General features: G+C 34.6%; 3 protein-coding genes across 4 annotated transcripts in view; 2 read left to right on the top strand and 1 right to left on the bottom strand.

The window, feature by feature from the left end:
• Positions 1-966: 966 nt before the first annotated feature.
• Positions 967-8,834, top strand: LOC110992017 (transcription factor TFIIIB component B''). The gene is made up of 9 exons (XM_022257654.2): positions 967-1,691; positions 2,494-2,714; positions 3,155-3,270; positions 4,424-4,528; positions 5,171-5,299; positions 5,857-6,022; positions 6,367-6,582; positions 7,287-7,503; positions 7,720-8,834. Exons 1-9 carry the CDS (start codon positions 1,211-1,213, stop codon positions 8,313-8,315), a joined length of 2,247 nt encoding a protein of 748 aa, XP_022113346.2. The 5' UTR covers positions 967-1,210; the 3' UTR covers positions 8,316-8,834.
• Positions 8,835-14,935: 6,101 nt separating this feature from the next.
• LOC110991736 (tRNA selenocysteine 1-associated protein 1) lies at positions 14,936-17,391 on the bottom strand. The gene is made up of 6 exons (XM_022257212.2): positions 17,188-17,391; positions 16,978-17,109; positions 16,621-16,849; positions 16,119-16,333; positions 15,708-15,876; positions 14,936-15,192 (listed from the first exon to the last, which is right to left on the bottom strand). Exons 1-6 carry the CDS (start codon positions 17,212-17,214, stop codon positions 15,071-15,073), a joined length of 894 nt encoding a protein of 297 aa, XP_022112904.1. The 5' UTR covers positions 17,215-17,391; the 3' UTR covers positions 14,936-15,070.
• Positions 17,392-17,837: 446 nt separating this feature from the next.
• The window catches only part of LOC110991900 (angiogenic factor with G patch and FHA domains 1), a 42,691-nt gene continuing 39,082 nt past the window's right edge, over positions 17,838-21,446 (top strand). The window contains exons 1-7 of one of the 2 annotated variants that reach the window (XM_022257479.2): positions 17,838-18,210; positions 18,333-18,596; positions 18,822-18,971; positions 19,600-19,647; positions 19,727-19,856; positions 20,038-20,204; positions 20,619-20,747. In XM_022257479.2, the coding sequence (XP_022113171.2) occupies positions 18,022-18,210; positions 18,333-18,596; positions 18,822-18,971; positions 19,600-19,647; positions 19,727-19,856; positions 20,038-20,204; positions 20,619-20,747 (1,077 nt within the window). In that variant the 5' untranslated portion in view covers positions 17,838-18,021. Of the gene's footprint in view, positions 18,211-18,332; positions 18,597-18,821; positions 18,972-19,599; positions 19,673-19,726; positions 19,857-20,037; positions 20,205-20,618; positions 20,748-21,446 lie in introns of both variants that reach the window. The other variant, XM_022257488.2, reaches the window with a different exon arrangement.

Here is a 21,446-nt window from a genome sequence, read left to right as displayed (position 1 = left end):
CAAATTGACCATGCGTGTAATCAGGGTTTTACTTGTGGGTGATTTTGATTTTGTTTTATTGTTTAAGTGATTTCATTTTATTTGTTAAGTTTATGACCACCACGCAAAAAAGGACAAGCATGTTAATGTTAAACCAGTAGGGTCCCACTCCTACTAAAACTTGATTTTAAAACTAACAAAAACTTTATTAAAAATTATGTTTACAAAAACTAGCGTTCAAGTGGGAATATGGAATAGAAGTGTCTTTCAAAGGATCGGGACTTGATACTTAAAGGTGTGGGTTTCGTGGTTTAAGAGTAGGAATTAAGTGGAACAAACTAATTAATCATAACTTATTACTACGTGAACAAATGGTTAACTAATATTATAAGGTACAGAAATAGTAATTAGGTATTTTTTTGGAATGGAATCTCGCTGTTGGCCTTAAGGGCCTTTACAGCACGGGCTGTTTGGCGAGCTTAGCTCAGCCTGAATGGTCGGGGCTCCCGCGACTCGCGCAAGGGCGTCTCCTGTGAGACTCGAACCTCGGGTGGGGCCGTCGCGGGGGGGGTCAATCGCCTGAAGGGCAGAACGGAAGCTCACTGGAGTGAGCAAAGTACGAAGTAAAGGCCTTCCCCTGTGAAAGCGGTTTTTTACCCTAGTCTGTTTATTGCTACTGTTATTATTATTGGCCACGCGGGCGGCTTTTAATTTATCGTTTGCTACTGTGATGGGATCATCCGGATCCGTTTGTGTCGGGGCCTCTTGCGAGACTTTTTAATCTGGAATTTGGTAAATAGAAATATAATGCGGTTTTTATTCTTATTCTGTATGGAAGTCAATTGTCATAAATTAAAATATGTATGCCAAAAATGTCAACTTTTATGAAACATCGAGCAACGTCAAAAACTCAACCTGCAAGTTGCCTGTTGCAACCATGCATTTAAATTTCCATTCTTGACATATTACGTCGCAGCTTAGCAGTTCGCATAGAATCTATAATATTATAGAAAATCGTGGTATTTTATATTTTAAACCAAGTGCTGTTCTCATAATTTATCAATTATTAATAAGTCTAATTATATGCAAATTCTTATTTTAATTACGTAAAATATATTAGGATAGTTATCATGGAATGGATTTACCAATTTAATTTAATTTAAATGTGATGCAAACTTCACAGCTGTTTTAGATATTCTTTATTTATTTTATTAAAGAATTTTTGGTCAGAATGTCTACACGAAGAGCGAGAATAAAAGCGGTAACAGCATTACCCCCCAGAAGAAAAAATGCGCCTAATTTAAATAATAAACCAGAAAAAGAAAGCCCCAAAGTTTCGCTCCTATCAAAAGAAAGTGAAGAAGACAATAAAAATACACAATCAGATATTACTGAAAACGCCTTAAGTACACCAAGCATAGTTTGCAATAAATCCCCTATTTTTTCTACTACTGATGAAAAAGATGTTTCATCAAAAACATCTGAGTTACCTGCTACTCCTAAACCAAGTAATGTATTTGCCGCACCGTTAACCAGAAATAGTCCAAAACTATTTGCTTCTCCCAATCTACTATCGCCTAGAAGAGATGTAGCGAAATGTAACACTCCTGTCCGGCAAACTATACCAAGACATCATGAATTCAATCAAAACACAGAACTGCAAGTAACTAGTAATTCAGTGAATAGAGTGCAACAAAATAGTAGAATTGAAGGTATGTACTTAATATTTATTTGATTTCACTTTACTAACACATTTGGGGATATGTTAGTTCTATGCTTTAGGTTTTAATAGTAGTAGTAAGTTTAATAATTTAATAGTAGAAATCTTGGAAGAGCTGTTGTTAATTTTGTATGTTAGTGCTAGTTTTAAATGATTCTTTACTATGATTAATGATTTGTTCATTGTGATTCAAGTCTATTTTCCGTCAACCTCATATTAAGTTAATTACTCCTACTAAAGCTTAAACATACAGACTTATACTTACTAATAGATTAAATCATTATTGACCTCATAACTGGGCTGCCAAATAGCTTTTTAAATGATGTGTCAGTAAAGTGTATATCTTATAATTGGTTTGTTGCAAGTAGCAACAATATAATAACATATTCTTTCATACAGAGTAACATCATTCTTGTTTAACACTCTCTTAGTTTATCTTAATTGATTTTTATATTGATTTCTTACTCTTCAAATTTTATTTTAGTTATGTCATAATATGTCATGATTACATTTTTATCAACTAAAATGTATCAGCAACATCTTACATTGGTCACACGTTTCTTTCATGCTTGGTCTCATTTTCACACTTTCATTGTCTGCTGGTAGAAACAACTGGATAAACTTTCTAAACGAAAATAATTTCACTTGAATATTACATGTGTTTGTATCACAAATATTTTCTTAACAATGTTTTACTTAATTAAGTTTAATTATTTAAATTAGAAAGTTAGGCTTATCAATGAAATAAATGCTGTTGTATAAGATTATTATTATGAAAATATTTTGTTTCACAGTTTATAATGAGAAACCAGAAGCGACAACTACTGCCATGGATGGCATTGTACCTCTACAACCAGCGGTTGGCCCTAAACCAATAGACAAGCTAAAGAACGATATTATCTCAGAAAATGCTGAAGTTCTATTTGATCCAATAGTACCTTTGCCATCTCCAAATAAATTACGCCCAAAACTTCGTCCCGTGCCTCGGCTAGGACCTAGGAGGAATAGTATTCAGGTAACATAATTTTAATTATGAATTAAAACTTTCTACATAGAGTTAAGTTAAATTGTTGCATATGCTGCATGTTTTAGCCAAATACATTTTACTTACTATGTGTTTGTCTGATTTTATCCTTAACATATCTTAAGTCAGCTGAATATTTATATAATTCACGAACCCAACAAACAAATCCAAGTCGAACAAAAAACCAACACGGCCATACTATCCTTTTCTCGAAGTAGTTCAGGGCATTTTTGTTCCGCTTTTCAGTTAACAAGCGGGCATTATAAGAACAAGTACAACAATATTTCAAACTTTGTTTAATTTGATTCAGTTGTTAGAAAATATGATACCGTTGGCAGAGTACCTGCTGCTTAATCCAATTTTTACGTTTTACATATATATTAATAGGTTACGCAAGCCATTGTATACAAAAGTTATCTTTCTCTACTCAGGGCAGCGCCAGTGAATCTGAAGATGAGAGCCGACGAAGTCTTCTAAGTGGCGGAAACACTCCAGGACCTAGACAGCGGCATGATTCACAAACAATTCTGCAGTCTATGCTCAATAGGTAATGTTATTTAACTGCTGTACATAATCAGAGAAATTGTAACAGAAAAATAACTTCCAATAGCAAGCGTCAACACTTATTAAAAATCAGTTGTAAAACTAAGAAAAATTAAAAACTTAACTTAAAATATGAATCAGTGGCGCTGCAACCTTTTGGATCTGTACACAAGACACTGACAACTGACAAGTAGGTGTTCAACCTTCTGTGCCTGACATACGCCGTCGACTTTTTGGGTAGGTATGCCGGTTTCGTCACGATTTCCATCAACGTACGAGCGTGCATTATATCTTCTAGCTAGTTAGTAAGTTCATTTCGGAGCGAACCTACGATCTGAGACTCTAGAAAATATAGATAGTACTACTAGACATAAAAATTTATTTCATTATATTTAAACAGTAAATATAGATTTAACAGTTATAATACAATGAAATCAAACCTAGATACTTACAATTGTATAAACCACTTGACATTTTACAGTTATCATTTGTATTGCCTCTTCAATACTTACACAGATAAATATGTACTTAATTGTAATCTATGTACCGACTACTTAGGAACGCGCATGGCTAGCAAAATTCATGATTACACCCGCGCATCTGCCCGCTCTAGTGGCTAACAACAAACGTATTTCTGAAGTTCGAGATCAGTCAGACGAAATTGTTTTACGGAACAAATATGAGTAAACGCCAAATGCTTTTTATTTAAATAACTCGAAAAAAATATGCAATAACAGCTCTCGACTCTCTCTTATATTTTGTAATTCAATTATTTTTTGGCTCCATATTATTCGCCATGTATAAAAACGAAATTAGGTAAAAAGGTCGTATATTTATTAATATATTTATTAGTTCGTAATATATTTTCGTGGGAATTTGAGATTTGCATATGAATATTATAATAAATTATTATATCAAAATTAATTTAATGCCCTTTTGAACCTTGTTAAACTTGTGTTGTTAATTAAGATACAGGTGCTATAAACATATTGTTTAGTCGTCATAATTTTGGTTTCTTGATAAATTTTATTAGTCTGTTAAATGAGCCTACTATTCCCTGAAAGGTCGGCCCCACACCCGCTAGCCCCCGTAGTTCCAATCATATTTATCGAAAGCGCGAGATGGCTTCTTAATCTTATCATAAAAAATATTTTCAGGGACGTAAGCCGTGTTAGGAATGAGTCGGTAAGTTCAAGTGTAAGCCAAATTGCGGGAACACAGATACAGATGCCAGCATCTCCAATCAGAGATAAGTCTTTAAAGTAAGTAGTGCTAAATTATAAATAGTTTATTTTACATGTATGTTATTAAAACTACGTGTAGTGATTTATTTTGCAATTATCTGTGTCACGCTCTAGGATGATGCCGATGCAAGGAGCTTTCGTGAATGGAAAATAGATAAAATACATAAGTACGCCTTATAAGTTCGTACTTTGTTCTAAATTCAAATTGGACAAATCCTTAATAGAAAAAATTGAAAGTACAATAATGATTGTCGTTGGTCACGCAAAAATCGTGTTGGACAGATACTGCTAAAATATATCAAATGAACTGCGCATCGTCTTTTATTTTACTATCTCATTCTCCTGGTTAGTTTGTATATTTCCGAAAATCCAATAGTCACGTAGTTTTTAAGTACGAAAGGAAATATTTTTACCCGCTCAATCAGTTGGGTTTCTGCAGGTTTTTCCTGAATAATCTAAAAACGGAAACTGAAATATACAGCCTAGAAAATATAGCAATTATTTACCTGTCAACGTCATTTCAATGTTCTGTTATCCAAGAATATATCTCAATTTACGTTTATGAAATGTTAAAAAATATACATACTGAAAACTCTGTACATCTGTATTGTACGATCGATATGCTGTTAGTGCAGCTAGATAACTCATGTAAATATTCAGGATTCGCCGTGCTCAAGAAGCCGCAAACCGGCGTGCGGCGATGGCATCTCGACGCAAACGTCATTGTAAGCGCGAAGACATGACGATGTATGACCTCATCTTTTACAACCCAACAGAAAATCCTATTTTGTGAGTATATACATTGCTATATAAAATGATTTACCTCCATTTGAATTTAGTACACAGATACTATTTTTTCACGAACCACATAATTAATGACAAATATAATTTTAAAAAATCATACATTTTTCCAATAAAAAATAAATCAGTGGCGAATCTATTTCATGATAATTTTTAAATCTAATAGGCAAGTCAAACATCAACTTTTTGGGTCTAAGACATTTCTGTTTACACACGATGTTTTCCATCACCGTTCGAGCAAATGTTAAATACGCATATATATGCGCATATGCGCACATAGAAAGTCCATTTTCGCACAGCCGGGGATCGAACCTACGACCTCGGCTATGAGAGTCGCACGCTAAAGCCACTAGGCCAACACTGCTCATTACTGATACACTGATTGATAATGTATCACTGCACCGATTAAAAAAAAACAATTTTGTATTTTTACAACTCTCATGAAACGTAATAACGATATTCGAACAGGACGCATTTAACTTATTTTTTAATTTAAAGTGTGAAATGAAAAATTAATAAAAGTATGTACGTATATCTTTTTGCAGGCCAAACGAAGACGAAATGAGAGCAAAAGAAGAGAGTCTAAAGGATTTGGAAAAGCAAAGTATGGATAATCAAGAGGAAAGCGTAGATGCTGTTCAGGAATCTGCGCCCGCGCCACAAATTAAACTTGGCCCAAATGGCGAAATTATACTTGATGAATCTAGTTTGGTAATAATAATAATCATTTTTAATTTAAATAAAGTCTAATTCTACTGCGATCTCAATTCTTGGGTTGTGTATTCGAATCCCGGATATGTACTGGATTTTTTAAATTGCGCAATTACGATGTAGAACGCCAATGCCGTTACGATCACCTACTTGCATATAATTTATATTTTTTAATGAAGATTGCATTTTTTTTAAATATCGTAGAAAAATAAATATACGTATAAACTAGTCTACTACAGCACTCTTTCGTCTCTTTCTGTCAAACTGAATTTATACTGTAATGAAAAGAGACGGATACGTTCCTTCGAACGGTGGGATTCTTAACACAAAACTAATGTTTTCAGGTAATAAAACAAACACAGAACCAGAAAATATCTTCAATAGTCCGTGAAGGGGCTTGGATGCCCTCTCAAGGGAAATACAAACGGGGCCCAAGGACAGCGAACTGGAGTGCCCCGGAGACAGTGAGGTTTTATAGAGCCCTGGCAGCTATTGGGACTGATTTTACATTGATGGCACCTCTGTTCCCTGATAGGAGTAGAAAGGATCTCAAGTTGAAGGTAAACTTTAAGGGGATTTTAAAGAAAACACTTTTTTCCAGATTGAAGCTATGTATTATTGTAAACTTTATTTGCATTTTATTTCTTATTTTTTTGTACTCCTACAGCTAACACAAAATACATATAATATCAAACAAATACACCGAGAACATAGCCACAGATGGAATACATGATATGTTATAACTAAAAAGATTTACAAAAAGGAACAAACAAACAAAGTATTCAATAGAATTAACTAACTGATTAAATTTAATTTATTAAGCCTAAATTGGTTGTGTTGTGTAATGGTGTAAACTTATAATTATTTAACATATTAAAAGCACGCATGCGCGTAGTATACCTGATACAGGCCAGCGCGAGCGTCGACAACGAGTAGCGTAAAATTTTCTAACTCAAGAGGGAGAGAGAAAGAAAGTAGGAGAGAGAGAGTGAGTCGGTAGATCCCAAGCACACGAACGTGGTATTGCTATGCAGCTGAGTAAACAGTATGAGCGTCGTGAAATTAGCTAAAATCGATTTCTACCCCTTCCTATTTTCATTACATCACGAAGTTTTACTTCTTGAGGGACTCTACGCACAATATTTTTCACATCTTTTGTTTGTCTATCTACTACACGATTGAATTAAACTGATTTAAACTCAAAAAACGCGAATTTATTCAATATTTACAACTGTGAATATTTACGTTTTTGTTGTGTTTTCAGTTTAAAAAAGAAGAAAAAATAAATGGAGAGCAAATTGATAAAGCGTTGCGGTGTAGGTTCTCCTGGGACGCCATGTCGCTCGCGGAAGAGTTTGAGGCGGAGAGAAAAGAAGCTAAGCGGAAAGAAGAAGAGGAGAAGAGGAAACAGAAAGAGTTAATAGAGCAACAGAAGAAGGCGGAAAGAGAAAGACTGAAAGAATTTAAAGGAGCTCGGAGATGTAAATATATTTGTTTACCTAATTGAAATCTTACTACTTCTGTATATTTAATATTATGTGTCTGAGAATATTTTTAAAATACCCTTTTTTTGAGTATGTTGATAGCATTTTTAATCTGGTTGGTTTTATTAGTTTTTTAAGGAATTAAAAAAAACTTTCTACAAAGCATTAGGATATGCGAACTGTGCTGATAATGTTTTTTTTTATTATTTTTAGGTAAAGCTATGAAAGCGCTCGAATGTGTACCAAGCACTGTGTCTCAGAAGAAATTTACAATAACCAGCGCCGATGATCTTATAGAACGAGGCAAGCAGATAGAGAATAGCGTGAAGAAACGCTTAACACAAAAACATACAAAGTCTTCTACTTTAACTTCCAATGTGGTCAAGTCTCCTCTCACCCGTACACCAATAAACATACCAACCCAAAGCAAACGTCAAACTCCACTAAAAACCCCAATTTCCTCTGACATGCCACTTACAAGAAGCACATCTAAAACTCCAGATCTTGCCTTAAGAAACATTCCGTCTAATCTAGAAACCGGTTCACTCATAGTGTTGACTGTAAATGACCCAAAATCTCCCGGAAAAAAAATGTTGCAAACATATATTGCTCAGGAGGAAGGTATATTAACTCAGGTGGCTCTGCCGAGTGGACTTTTGAATTCAGTGGTTGGTTATATGAAGAAGGGTACACCTAAAAGTACTGTATCTAACACTTCTTCGCCTATTACCCCGAATACTGATAGAGTTGGTACTGGACAAAGTTCTGAGAGGAAACGACAAGCATCATTCTCTATAACAGAACTTTAACCCATATAATTGTATTTTAAGTATGAATTTGCAAGTAAGATTTTTATTTATTATTAATCTAATTATGTAGATTTAGCAAAATGTAATGAAATGTTTTATACGCCTGAACTGTATAATTATGCTTAAAAAACAATTGTCTGTATAGCAATTGTTTTTGTACTCAATACTCTTCTGATATAAAATAAATGTTAGAAAACATGAGCCTTTAACATAATGTCGTAATAATAGGAAAGTTAAGTTAATTAGAATTGGTGTCAAAGACAAGACAAAGACTAAGACAAAAATAATTTATTCATATAGGTAACATAATGTACACTTATGAACGTCAAAAAAATAAAAGAAATATAAAATGATTCTAATTTTACATTAACTGCCAGTTCTCAAATCAAGGGCGTAGAACGGAACAGAAGAACTGGCAATAAAACTATAAATACTGTCAAACTTATGATCTAGATACTCGCCCATGGTATGAAAGCACCTTGCCTTTAAAAACTTAATCACCCCCCGCGACGGCCCTAGCCGAGGTTCGAGTCTCACAGGCTGAGCTAAGCTCGCCAAAACTGTAAAGGCCCTTAAGGCCAACAGCGAGATTCCATTAAAAAAAACCTAATCATCTTCTTGAAAACATTGCATGGCAGCGATCTATAACTTCTAGGAAGGTGATTAAATATTCTTATAGCCATGGAGTAAAAATTTTTGGAATATTGTGTGGTGCAACATGCAGCCATGTTGGATCCCTCGGTATACTGAGTATTAAGACCTAATTTCTGGTTACTCATAAGAAAAGTTACATAATCTCAATGATATTCTGTGCGGAAAGAGAATATGTATGTAATTTAATTTCATTGACAAAAATTAAATACTTTTTGTCAATGACAATTAAACTGTATTAACGTGTGTTGCCATAAAATTGAAAATCATTTAGGCAACACAATGTATACTGATGAACGTCTATAAAGATATACATATTAAATGCTTCTAATTTTACATGTACTGCAAGTTCTCAAATCAAGCACATAGAACGAACAAGAAGAACTGGTAATAAACTCTCCACCATTTATTTTAATTGCCAAGTTTTTTCTTTTACAAAATGTTTGTAAGGAGCTGCAACCATTTCACCGTGTTCCTTGTTTCATGACATTTTTTAATTATTATTTATCATCTTTGCGACTATAAGTAGATACGTTGAGTGCTTCTTGACGTAGTAGGCACAACTCCCAACTGAGCCTGCCTATTTTTATTTAAACTCAGTCTGTTGGGTAGTCCTTTCCGCTTTTTTGTCGAGTTTCTGGTATTGTTAGATGTCCTACTAGCTGATTGGGGTGCTTTTGAAGTCTTAGTTTGTAGTTACTTAATTTTTATTAGGTTTTACACAATTATATCACAGTTACAATGAACTGGTAATTCATGTATCAACCCACCATTTCGTTACTTTGCTGAGGAGAGCCGTTGTGCATACTGTGATGTCGATTGCACTCATGTACGGCTCCCTCGCATGTCGAATGTGGGTGTGTTTCCACAATTTAGGATACTGAGTTCCTCTTCGTCAAGGAACCCTCGTAATTCCTTTCCTCTTTTGTCTTCGTTCCGGCTCCCCCACAATTCGCTCCATGCGTTCACGTCCCCTCCAATCAATACCATCTTTGTTTTTAACTTTCTCGTGAAGCTTCTTAACTGTTTGAGGTATGGTTCGATGGGTTCATCGCCTTCGAAGTACACTGAGATTACCTCTAGTTCCCACTTGTCCGTTCTCAGGACGGCAGTCACTATGTTTTCGGTGGTGAGTGTTTTGTCTTGCGTGACCTCAATATGTTCGTCGAAAACAAGTATCGCCGCTTTCACCGGTTTCTTCCCTGTGGGAACGCACTGCACTACTCTGTACATAGGGCTTTCTGCCATCTGTTTACTGGCCCCTATGTACGATTCCTGGAGTAGTGCTATTTTTACTTTCCTAACCCCCCGCTTCCTTTATAAACTCCTGGTTCGCGATTCTCCTTTTTTCTAAGGTTTGCATGTGCCAGGAGAAAGCCGGTATTTGTGTTGGTGCCCTCGGCTTTTTTAGCAGTACGGGTAAGCCTCGCCGCTTTGTCCCACCCCTGCCGGGTTGGGCAGCTCTGGCTGAAGGCTCCATGTTCAGCGTCTCTTACCTCCCAGCTGCGTGAACTGTAGAGAAATTAGTTTCTCCACATAAACTTATACTAAGGTCTACCCCCAAAAGGGTGGTAGGCGTGTCAAAATACTTATATCTAAGAGAGGTTTTCAAAAGGAGAGCCCCTGTCGCTTAGCCTAGTGTCGCAGTCGAATTTTTGCACAAAATTTTTTACGACTCTATGTAGAGCCGTCTCTACCACCTAGATGGCCGATCAAGCTTCTTGAGCCCTTTTATTTATGACTCTTAGTAAAATCGGTTATGTAGTTCCTGAGATATTTCGATTTTATTTTTCCCAAAATGGCCGTCAATTCTTTTGTTTTGGTCGGAGGTTTGGTTTTCACTGTCGTGACCAGCGCCTCGTGCTCGACCTGTTAAGTACGAAACCCGGGTATGTAGAGTCGGCTCTTCTTTTTTACAATTTTTGTTCATATCCATATACCGGGGTGGTTTATCCAATCTCCTACCGTTCCCGAGTTATTCCATGTTTTTTGAAGTTAGTCTTCCCGTCGGCTTTTCTCGGCAACCGCTGACTCGTTTCCGACGTTTGAAGCGGCTGCACTCGACGGGAGCTTTCCAACGGTGCAATCGTCTTCGAAATTCCTCGGGATCTCCGACCACGTGCCACGTGGTTTTGGTGTTTTATCCCCCTAACTTCTTGGATCTTGATCTTAAAAATCCGTGCGACCCCTCAAAAGATGCAGCTCTTTTTAGTCACTCTATATGTGACACACACCTCTGCCTCTTTTTTGCAGTTTCTGCGGGTATGTCCATACCCCAGACTGTATTGGACCAGAGGGGATTGGTCCTCTACCCAAACCCTCTGCAGGTCCACATGTATCCTGCCAGCCGATGTCAGGACTTGCCAGAGTTTAGGCGTGACCTGCAGGACCACGTGGCTCTCCAGAGGGTTTCTAGCCTTTCTTCTGTATTTCTCCACTATGGTCAGCTCTCGTTCCTCTAGGTGCGCAGTCACATGCTTGTTTTGGTTCTTAATGGCCCGGGCAATATCCTCGGTGGTGTTGCAGGTCAGTAGGTTTTTAATCTTAATTAGGGGGTTTTTGTTTGAAGTCTCTTTAACCTCCATCTCTTTACCCAGTTTTTCTTTTCAGTTTGCTTCTTTCTTCCTCTGTCCTGCAACCCACCACTACTTTTCCATCTCTGGCTTTCCTTATTTTTTGCACTTGCCAACCTTCCTCCTTCGCGTTGAGCAAGTGCCGGATATTCTGTACTGTCTCCTCTGCCGTGTCGGTCGCGTTCTTCAGCGCCACCACGACAGAGTGCAGTGCAGGTTTTTGACCCGGGCCTTCTGTGTTGTTTTGGCCTTGACCAAGATTTACTTTTGTCGCTTCGGCGTACGACTTCATGCTTGCTACCCAGTTGTTTTGCCTTTCCATGTCCTTCTTTTCCTTCTCCTCAAACTCTTTCCTTATCTCGGTCAGGATACATTCATCTTTCTTTTTTGCCAGATCCTCTATGTCTTTTCTACATTTCACCAATTTACTGTTTTCTGTCTCCAGTCTTTCGATTTGCCTGTTTAGTTCATCATATATTTCTTCCTTGTCTTTTTCGTTTCTTATTTTTGTTGAGATTCTTGTTGGGCCTCCCGCTAACTCCTCCTCGGCTTCTTTTACATTTTGGTACAGCCGCTTCACAGCTGACTGTACCCCTGTTTTTATATCCGTTTTAATGTTGCGGGACTCCGCCAAGTGCGCCATTGCTTTGAGATAGCAGTTTTTAGCCTCTTTTTCCCTGGCTTGAGCGGGAGCTGGTGACTTACCTCCTCCACCCCAGCCAGAGGATCTTCTTTAGCTGCCTTAGGGGCCTGGCTGGAGGCCTCCTCTCACTTGTCTATGCTGCGCCTAATGGCAGGTGCCGTTGTTTGGCTTTTAGGTGGAGTGCGTATGCCCAACATTTTGCCTATTAGGATTGTCGATGTGTATTTAAAAAATTTAAAAGAATTAACCTAAGGTCTATTCCCAATAGGGTAGTAGCCGTGACAATTATAATAATATTCTTATTAACAATAGTTTGTCTTAAAACTATACTTAATCTAAGGCCTACTCCCAATAGGGTAGTAGACAGGTCAATAAATAATTTACAAAACAATAAAATATTCTTAATTATTAATTTTTCTATGGAGTGTTGTCAGATTGTCAAATTAAATTCTTAAAACTTATTCTAATGGCTGTCCCAAAAGGGTGGCAGCCGTCAATTTTTATATCCTAAGTCTTATTCTAAGGCCTACCCCCAAAAGGGTGGTAGCCGTGTCAGAACACTTATATCTAAGAGGGGTTTCCAAAAGGAGAGCCCCTGTCACTTAACCTAGTGTCGCAGTCAGTTTTTTAACACAATTTTTTTTCCCGACTCTATGTAGAGCCGTCTCTACCACCCAGGCTGGCTACCATCAGGCTTTTTGAGTCCTTTACTTTGGTATGACTCTTTGTGAAATCGGTTCAGTAGTTCCAGAGATATCCCGATTTTAGTTTTTCCAAGATGGCGGACAAAATGGCCGTCAATTTGTAATTTAGGGTTAAATTCTTTAGTATTGGTCGGAGGAGAGGCGGGTTTTCACTATTTTGACCAGCGCCTCGTGCTCGACCCGTTTTGTATCAAACCCGGGTATGTAGAGTCGGCTCTACTTTTTAACAACTTTCCAGTTCCCAGTCTCCCGGCCTTCCCTGAGAAGAAAATCTCGTCCAAATCGGGCGATCCGCTCCGGAGCTACGACCGCTTTAAATTTTTTAAGATGGCGGACAAAATGGCCGCCTAAGTGAAAAACGGCCGCAGTCCCGGCGTCCGTGCTCCGATCCGAACGCGGTTTTCTCCCAGTAGTATCTCTCACTTTTTTCTATTTTTATAGTTTGCTAATGTTTCTGAAAAAGTGGAGGGGATAGGTGTTCTTAGAAATTTTTTTTTTAAAACTTGATTTCCTCGAAGGCCGGAGAGTTTCTGTGGATACAATTAGGTCGCAGGGATATATTTTATAAATTTTTAAAACTAAAGTACGTTTTTTGGGTGAAAAACTCGAGAACGGAGGGAGAGGGGGGAGTTAGGAGGGAGAATTACAAATTTTTTTTTTTATGTTTATATATAAAATTTAACGCGCCGAGCAAGGCTTGTATACTTGTATACAAAACCGCTGTTAAAAATCCCGAAAAGTACACCGTTCCTGAGATACGGGCTTTTTTATATTTCCGATTTTCATAAATTTTGTCTATTTTTCGGGATTTTTTCAAATTTCGAAATTTTAAAATTTTAAAAGTGTCTTTATACGTGTCGAGGCTGCGCAGTCAAGTCTTCCCTTCGGCTTTTCTCCGCAGCCGCTGACTCGATTTCGACGATTTAAGCGGCTGCTAGCTGCACTCGATATATTGCACGTATATCCCTCGGGATCCCAAACCACGTTACACGTGGTTTTTATGTTTTTCCTTTATAACTTTTTTCTTTTTGACTAGAAAAATCCGTTCGACCCCTCAAATGATTCAGCTGCTTGAGTTCTATCTATATACGATTTTTAATTTGGGGGTCGTTCGGTGTTTTTGTGTTATCTGCTTTTAATTAATTTTTTAATAGGTCCTCCAGTCCGATATTTTAAAACGATACACCAGTCTTTTCGTCTTTTCAAGCTGCGTTTATTGGGGAAAGCTTACTCTGTTCGTATTCTTTCCTCTCGCGGAAGTTTTTTATTTTTCTACAAACTCTCTGGACTTGTTCTATTGTGGCATGTTCTTGCCTAAAGCCAAGCTGATGACCTCGTATGATAGGCTTTTGTTTTATTATGTTCAGCATTCTGTGTAGTAAAGATTTCTCAAATAATTTGGACCTGCCATCAGCAGACTTATGGGTCTATATGATGTGATTTCGTGAATCTGTTTTCCAGGTTTGTGGATTATAGTCACTTGTGATTCCTTCCATAAGTCTGGGTAGTATCCAGCTATTAGGATGCATTAAATAGCATTGTATGGTACACTATCACATTGCGTGGTGATTCTTCGAGGCCCTTCTTCGTCTAAAAAACTAAATTACTCGTTCTGTTATATTTGCATTGTGACGAGACTAGGGTTTCATGTAAAATTAGAAGCATTTAATGTATATTTCTTTTTTTTTGACGTTCATAAGTTCGTACCTATATGAATAAATGATTTTTTATTTGATTCCTTAAACCCGATTTTTAGTTTTTATAAGGCGTTTAATAGTCACCATAGATACGGAATTTTATTTGTCTATTATGAGTGGCATGGTACTTTATTTTTATTAAGGTTCAGACTTGATCTCTCTGATTAAGTGGAAGAGTTGTTACAAGCCTCCGATAACATAGTATTGTAGTGCCTGTATATAAAAAACTAGCATTACAATAAATTATTATTTCAAAATATCAAATGTATAAGAAATTATATTATGCAGCCAATATTTTTTTAATTAGTTATATTGTAATCTTTTATAAAATGTTTAAATAAAACCAAGTATTAGGATTTTTTTTAAATTTTTAACCTAAATCCTTATCTGCTTAAAATTAATATTAAATCAATCATGAAGATAGATGCTTTTGATTCCCATATGATTTTTCCATTAATTATGGCTTAAGCAAGTTTACTTAAAACTATCAGTTTGCTTCTATAACTTCATGTGGGCACCATTTTGAGGCTTCCAGTGCATCCCACAAAGATAGATCAGGATCTAGGAAATCTTGATTTAATTTGTCCACATCAATAGCTTTTTTATGTTCTGTAAAAAAATAATAACATAAATCATTTGCCAAAATTTCTGTGCAGAACTGAGTTGTGCCAATCATCGAGAGATTTTATATGTCTTAGATGTTCACATTCATGATTTACACGCATTATTGTTGAAATCATTGGAAAACATTTTTTCCGCTTAACTTCTATTGACATTTGGTTTCAAACTTATATAAAGAGTTTTGCAACTTACACTTGGTTACAGTACTCTTACTACTTATAAGTTTTTTTCTTTATAAACAACAACAAATTTGCAGTTCAATAACCAATTACCATTTAAAGAAAAACACTTTTTTACGGATAATAGTTATGTATTATTGTATTTAAACTTATAATTATTTAGACACGGTCAGTTTAAATTTAAAATTATGTCTAAATAATTATAAGTTTAAATACAATAATACATAACTATAATCCGTAAAAAAGTGTTTTTCTTTAAATGTGTAAAAGTTATGTTAATAAAAGACAATACTAACCGATTACCAATTAACAATTCATACTTACCAACAAGGACAAGGTCATCACTTTGTGCTTTAGCGGCAGCTGCTTGGGCCGTGTCTACAACTGGTGTAGTTGTGGCTGCTACCTGTGTATTATCACTTTGTCCATAATAGCCTGACCATGCTGAGTAATTTTGCCAATATGCTGATGGGTCATAGTATTGATTGTATTCCTGAAAAGATGTTTTTAAATTTGTAGTCTTCTATAACACTGAAGATAAAGCTAAACTACTATCAGTCTGATTTCTTAGTTGGAACTAATTTTATTTTGTTTTTTTGAAGAATTAAATTGTATTGAGTGAAAATCAAATTTCTAGCTAATGTTTTTAAATTGTTTGAGTGCTTTTAGACTCTATAATTATCCACCACTCTTCAACATCTAGCATCCCAACCCAATAGTAAATACAATACATACTGTCCCTGATGCATAAGATGTATTTGATGTAGTGGGTGTTGTGGCCTGTGTAGTTATAGCACTCTTGGGTTTAGGCACTGCAGTACATATTTTAAGTGGCTTAGTCCCAAGCCCTGTATAACCATTCATTGCATATAATGCATTTCTTTGTTCATCCTCATTCCCAAATCTAACAAAGCCATAGCCTTTTGTATAACCAGCATTATCCAATATTACTGAAAAATAAATGTGTTTTATAAAATGTTGCATTATAAAAATATAATATTGGGTAAAGCAGGAACTGAAGTGATTTTCAAAAATTGTTGTTCTAATTTTAAAAAATCACATTTACATACTTTCTTAAATATTATTAAAATAATTATAAACTTGAACTAAACATAATTTATAATATGTGCAGGTTTATAAACATTATACAATTAACTATACTGAGTACTATGAATTACAATGCATATTGAATACGCAAAAAACCAGATAAATTTATATGACAAAAATATAAATTTACCTTTAGCTGTTTTGATTGATGAATATTTAGATGCAAATACTCTGTACAAAGAGTAATCATCTATATCTGGACTGAGGTCTCCAACCCATACAGAAAATTCTCTTTCTTGTTGCATGTTGGCCCGGGCCTCACGCGATGCAGTATTTAACCTGAACCTAACTACAGGAAAAGTGCCAGGTATTGGTTTGCCATTTAATTTGTGCATTGTATCAATTGCTTCTTCATCTGTCTGGAAAAGATTTTTCTTAAATTATTTATTGATATTCTTGAAATTTGACTTGTGTCTGAGATGACTGAAGTATGAACATGTTATTCCATTAACATTATATTGACTTATAAAAATTCTGTTTTACCTACCTGGAAGTGCACAAAAGCATAACCGGCCGGTTCTCCAGTAAATTTATTTCTCATAACCTTAACAGCAAGCGGCCTCTGTCCCATCCTATGAAATGCTGCTAATATAAAACTTTCCGTCATATTCGGCTCCAACTAAAAAGATGAATATAAATTCGTATAGATTACAATTATTTAGTACGTTCAATATATTATTTGGTTATTAAATCTTACACTGCCCATCCAAAGTTGACACTGCATTTTGGAAATTTTATAAGAAAAAGGAAATGCGATATCTTCTTTAAAGCTTAGAAATCTTAAACTTAAATTATTACAATTTTTTTGTTATATATATCTTGAATCGCGACAAAAACATGGAAATATAAAACAATCAAAACCCTCAAATTCAAAACAGTAAACACATGGATTTAGTCTGTGATAGGGATGTCACGACTCACGATCCGATCCGTTTTATAAATCATTTCGTGGCCATCATATTTATCAATCGAATTCCGGCTTTCGGATTGATTTTACTTCTAATATTGTATCGCAATCTTTGTTGTTTTTACACAATTTAAATAAATACATAGGAATTTTATGAAGTATATTGAGCAGTTAATCATAGTCCTTATGTTATTTTAATAATATATTGTTAATGTGTGGACCAAGATTCAGCATTCCATTAACGATATTAGAATACTATTAATAAGAAACTGTAGTATGTCGATGGTAGTCTATGCACTATCATTCATCAGTGACATTTATCTGTGAACTTAGAACTGTGAAGTGTGGATTTGAAGTTGAAATTTAAAAACACGAATTTGAACAGCAAAATAAAAAATTACAAATTAATTCACCAAGCTTCTCTCTATACACAATTTTTATATATAATAAATAAATAATAACTAAACTTTATTTATAATTTACATGAAAGGAAGTTACGTATAGTATGAAGCATTAAACTTAATTAAGAAATGATTTATCGAAGGAGCCAGGTGGTTAGAATTTAGAATAGAGTTTCTTTGAATATTTGGGAAACTTTTAAAAAGCCTTGATAATAACTTGAAAATGGAGGCAGATAACGAGACAAATTTGAAAGTAAAATCACGTAAATGTAAATCTATTCTTACTGAGAAGAAGCTTCGACTTTCCCTAAAGTATAGACCTAAAATTTTGAAACTAATATTAAAATTAAGACTTTGCTTGACTAAGAAAAATTATATAATTAAAAAGTTAACTCAGCGACTTAATAAAAAGGTGAGAGAGTAGTTTTAAAATTATTATGATTAATGCATTTTGTATCTTAAGATACCTTAAATTCATTACAACACTAACTATTATGTGTATAATTTAAATTGTAATGATTGTTAAATCTATAGTACCATGAAGCATCAACACAAACTGATGATTGCGGTACAAGTAAAGAAAGTGCAAACCACAAATCCAAAGAAGCAATTCCTAATGAAGTGAATGCAAAGAAAGACCAAAACAATTTAGCCTGGTCTATAAATGATAACAATGAGAAGACTATAGCAGATCAAGTCAAAGAAGTAGCCCAAAGTGCTTTGCAAGAATCTGGAATGGTTTATGTAGAATCAGCTGGCATGTACTATGACTACAAAACTGGTTATTACTATAACTCTGTGAGTATGTTAATTTTTATATTAAAATTATATTATTTTGGAAAATTTTTATAATTTTATTTTTTTTTATTAATGAGAAAAACATTTGTGGACTGCTTAAATATGTAGTAAATACATTTGTGCATAATATTTGGTCAAGCGTTTTGGTCAACTCTGCAATTAAATAGAGGACTTCTAGTTTGTACATTAAGATATTTTATTTTCATTAAAAAAATTTAATTACAGGAACTAGGATTATACTACCACACAGACACAAACTGCTATTATTACTATTCAGAAGAAAAGAAATCTTTTGTCTTTCATTCATATCCTGATAGAAGCGCAGAGAACCCTAACCAAATTGCGCATGAGAGAAAGAAAAGCAAACAAAAAAGGGTAATTGATATGACATATTAAGGTTTAATATTGGTTGAGGATTTAAACAGGATCTGGTTTGCTGTTTAACAAAATATATTTTATGTCAACATAAATACTGCTAAGTACTTAAATAATTTCTATAGTTTCAAATATAAAATATGCTAATTATTTATTTATGAAGACTGAAAAGACACTCAATTTTAATTAGTTATCAATGATTTTTATACATTTTCTTTTTCAACTTTTTATGCATTTATTTTTAAAAAAATATAGTATATTTTGTGTTTTGTTTTTGCACATCTGCAGGACCTGAAGACAAATCTTAAATACAATTTAATACAAATAGGAGACTTATATACTTCAACAAAAAAAATTGTTACCTGGAAAAGCTTACATAACCAACTTCAGATTGCACTATTTCTTTGATCATTATCAACACAACAGAACCACATTTATATTTGTTATTTTTTATGATTAGCCTTCTGCGCCTGTTTTATACATGCAGGTTATGATGTTTTCTTAACTGTACTTAACAACTGAGCAAATATCAATTGATCTAATGCATTAGCGTGTGTCTTATCAATGAGGCCACAACTGCTAGATAAATCACATTGGTAGAAAATCATAATTATATTTTTCGTTTCAGGTGGCGAATAACGACGATATTGAAAACCTAACGAACAATCTATCTAAGGTTTCTCTCCGAGGCACAGCCTTAGGTAAATTATATAAAATAGTAACTGCCAGATACCAACACTGAAATTGTATTACAGGAAGCGCCGAAACCAAAACGCACCAAAAAAGAAAAACCTCTTGTTGAAGAAAACAATGTAGAACTTGAAGATGGAGAATGTAGTAGTTCAGATGATGATGCCGCTAGTACATCAACTGCAACTGATGATGGTAATAAAGGATTCAACATGTCATAATAAGTTAATATAATATAATAATAATGTCAAAATAAGTACCTACACCGTACACAAAAATATATTTGTGGACATATGCGATTTAAGTTTGACTCCAGTGTTCAGACTAAATTTTTCAATTAAGACAAGGGAAGACTATAGCTAAAGACATTTTACAGAAACAGTTGCGAAACATCACCCGCCGTGTATGAGAGTGATTGTGCGCGAAACGACTCTCCCAAAATTGAAAGTTGGTAGTTTGTTCCTGGTGACCAAAGATGGCGGCACCATAGGCAGGGAGGGCGAACACCATTCCATTGTATTGCGAGACCAAAATGTGTCACGGGTAAGAATATATGTCAATATTATTGTATAGAATGCAATTATCGTTTATAATATGGGTGCTTTTTGGACGTCCCGCAGGCTCGTTTATATATATTTCAGTTTATATTATATTTTTCAGGACCTTATATATATTTCAGTAATTCTTCAACTTCTATAAGGTGGACTTTATAGAAGTATCCTTTCATCATAATGTAAATGTCGCAGTAAAGTAGTTAAATCAGAGTTGATTGAATCTCTAGACAATTAATTAAATTTAGTTAATTCCATTTTATATTATATTTTTTATTTCAAATACAATAGAAAATAAATAAATAAACCATTTTGAAATCCACTTAAACACCCAAATTTCATCTAAATTGTTCCAACAGTTCCTAAGACACACCCCAAAAGATTAATAAAGATTCACATATTCCAGGAACATTTACATATCAAATATGACCTCGACCGAAGAACATATTTTGCTGTGGATCTTGGTTCAAAGAATGGTACTGTTCTGAATGGTGTCAGATTGTCACCGAGTCAGGAGACCAGTTCACCCATAGAGGTATGTGGTCTTAAATCAGCGCAGAATAATCATAATATATTTTCTATGGTAGTTTTCATTTAAATAAAACTTATAAAAACATTATTTAAATTGGATGTATTGAATGAATGAAATGTTGCTATATTAACATAATTTAATTTTTAAAATTGATACTTAGATGAAAGATTTATGTATGATGATATTTTTATTTTTTATGATCAATATTTTTCATTGTTCGAAAATTATTTATGTGTATATAAATTTGTAATTTTTTAGTTTTTAAGTAGTAGTTAGTTTTATAGTTTAAAGCAATAAGTTTGGGTTTGTTTAAACTAGCGGAAACGACCGATAAACCTCCGATACATCCGATGCTAAATTTAACCAGTGTTTCCCAACGTGGAGCCCATGCCCCACAGAGGGGCAATTTTCTTTGGGGGGGGGGGGGGGTATTCAATGAAATTGCCCTTCTCTTGTATCTATAAAGGCTATTTATTAAAAAATATATTTCAGTTTAGAATAATATATTTTTTAAATTTTAACCATCTGCAATCGGCCTCTTTTAACAGATTTTATGACATGATTTTGAAGCAATTAGGGAATGCAAATCAAATTTGTTTTGCCTCCGTAACTCGCAGAGTATGACTACAAATTCAATTATTTTTTTTTAAATTTAATGTAAAAAATATGTAAGTATGTATCATTAAAATATTTGGGAATCAC

This window comes from Pieris rapae, chromosome 3 (assembly GCF_905147795.1).
Source record: "Pieris rapae chromosome 3, ilPieRapa1.1, whole genome shotgun sequence".
NCBI classification, from domain to species: domain Eukaryota; kingdom Metazoa; phylum Arthropoda; class Insecta; order Lepidoptera; family Pieridae; genus Pieris; species Pieris rapae.
The sequence above is the reverse complement of the archived record's forward strand: the minus strand, read 5'-3'. Positions and strand labels throughout refer to the sequence as shown.

Coding starts and splice junctions, on each gene's coding strand:
- LOC110991736 (XM_022257212.2), bottom strand. CDS start 17,214: ATGCAGTGTCAACTTTGGATGGGCAGT. Junction 16,334..16,620: donor ATCAATCAAAACAGCTAAAG/GTAAATTTATAT, acceptor TTTATTTTTCAG/TAATATTGGATAATGCTGGT. Junction 15,877..16,118: donor CATCTTATGCATCAGGGACA/GTATGTATTGTA, acceptor ACATCTTTTCAG/GAATACAATCAATACTATGA.
- LOC110992017 (XM_022257654.2), top strand. CDS start 1,211: ATGTCTACACGAAGAGCGAGAATAAAAGCGGTAACAGCATTACCCCCC. Junction 1,692..2,493: donor ACAAAATAGTAGAATTGAAG/GTATGTACTTAA, acceptor TTTGTTTCACAG/TTTATAATGAGAAACCAGAA. Junction 2,715..3,154: donor CTAGGAGGAATAGTATTCAG/GTAACATAATTT, acceptor TTCTCTACTCAG/GGCAGCGCCAGTGAATCTGA.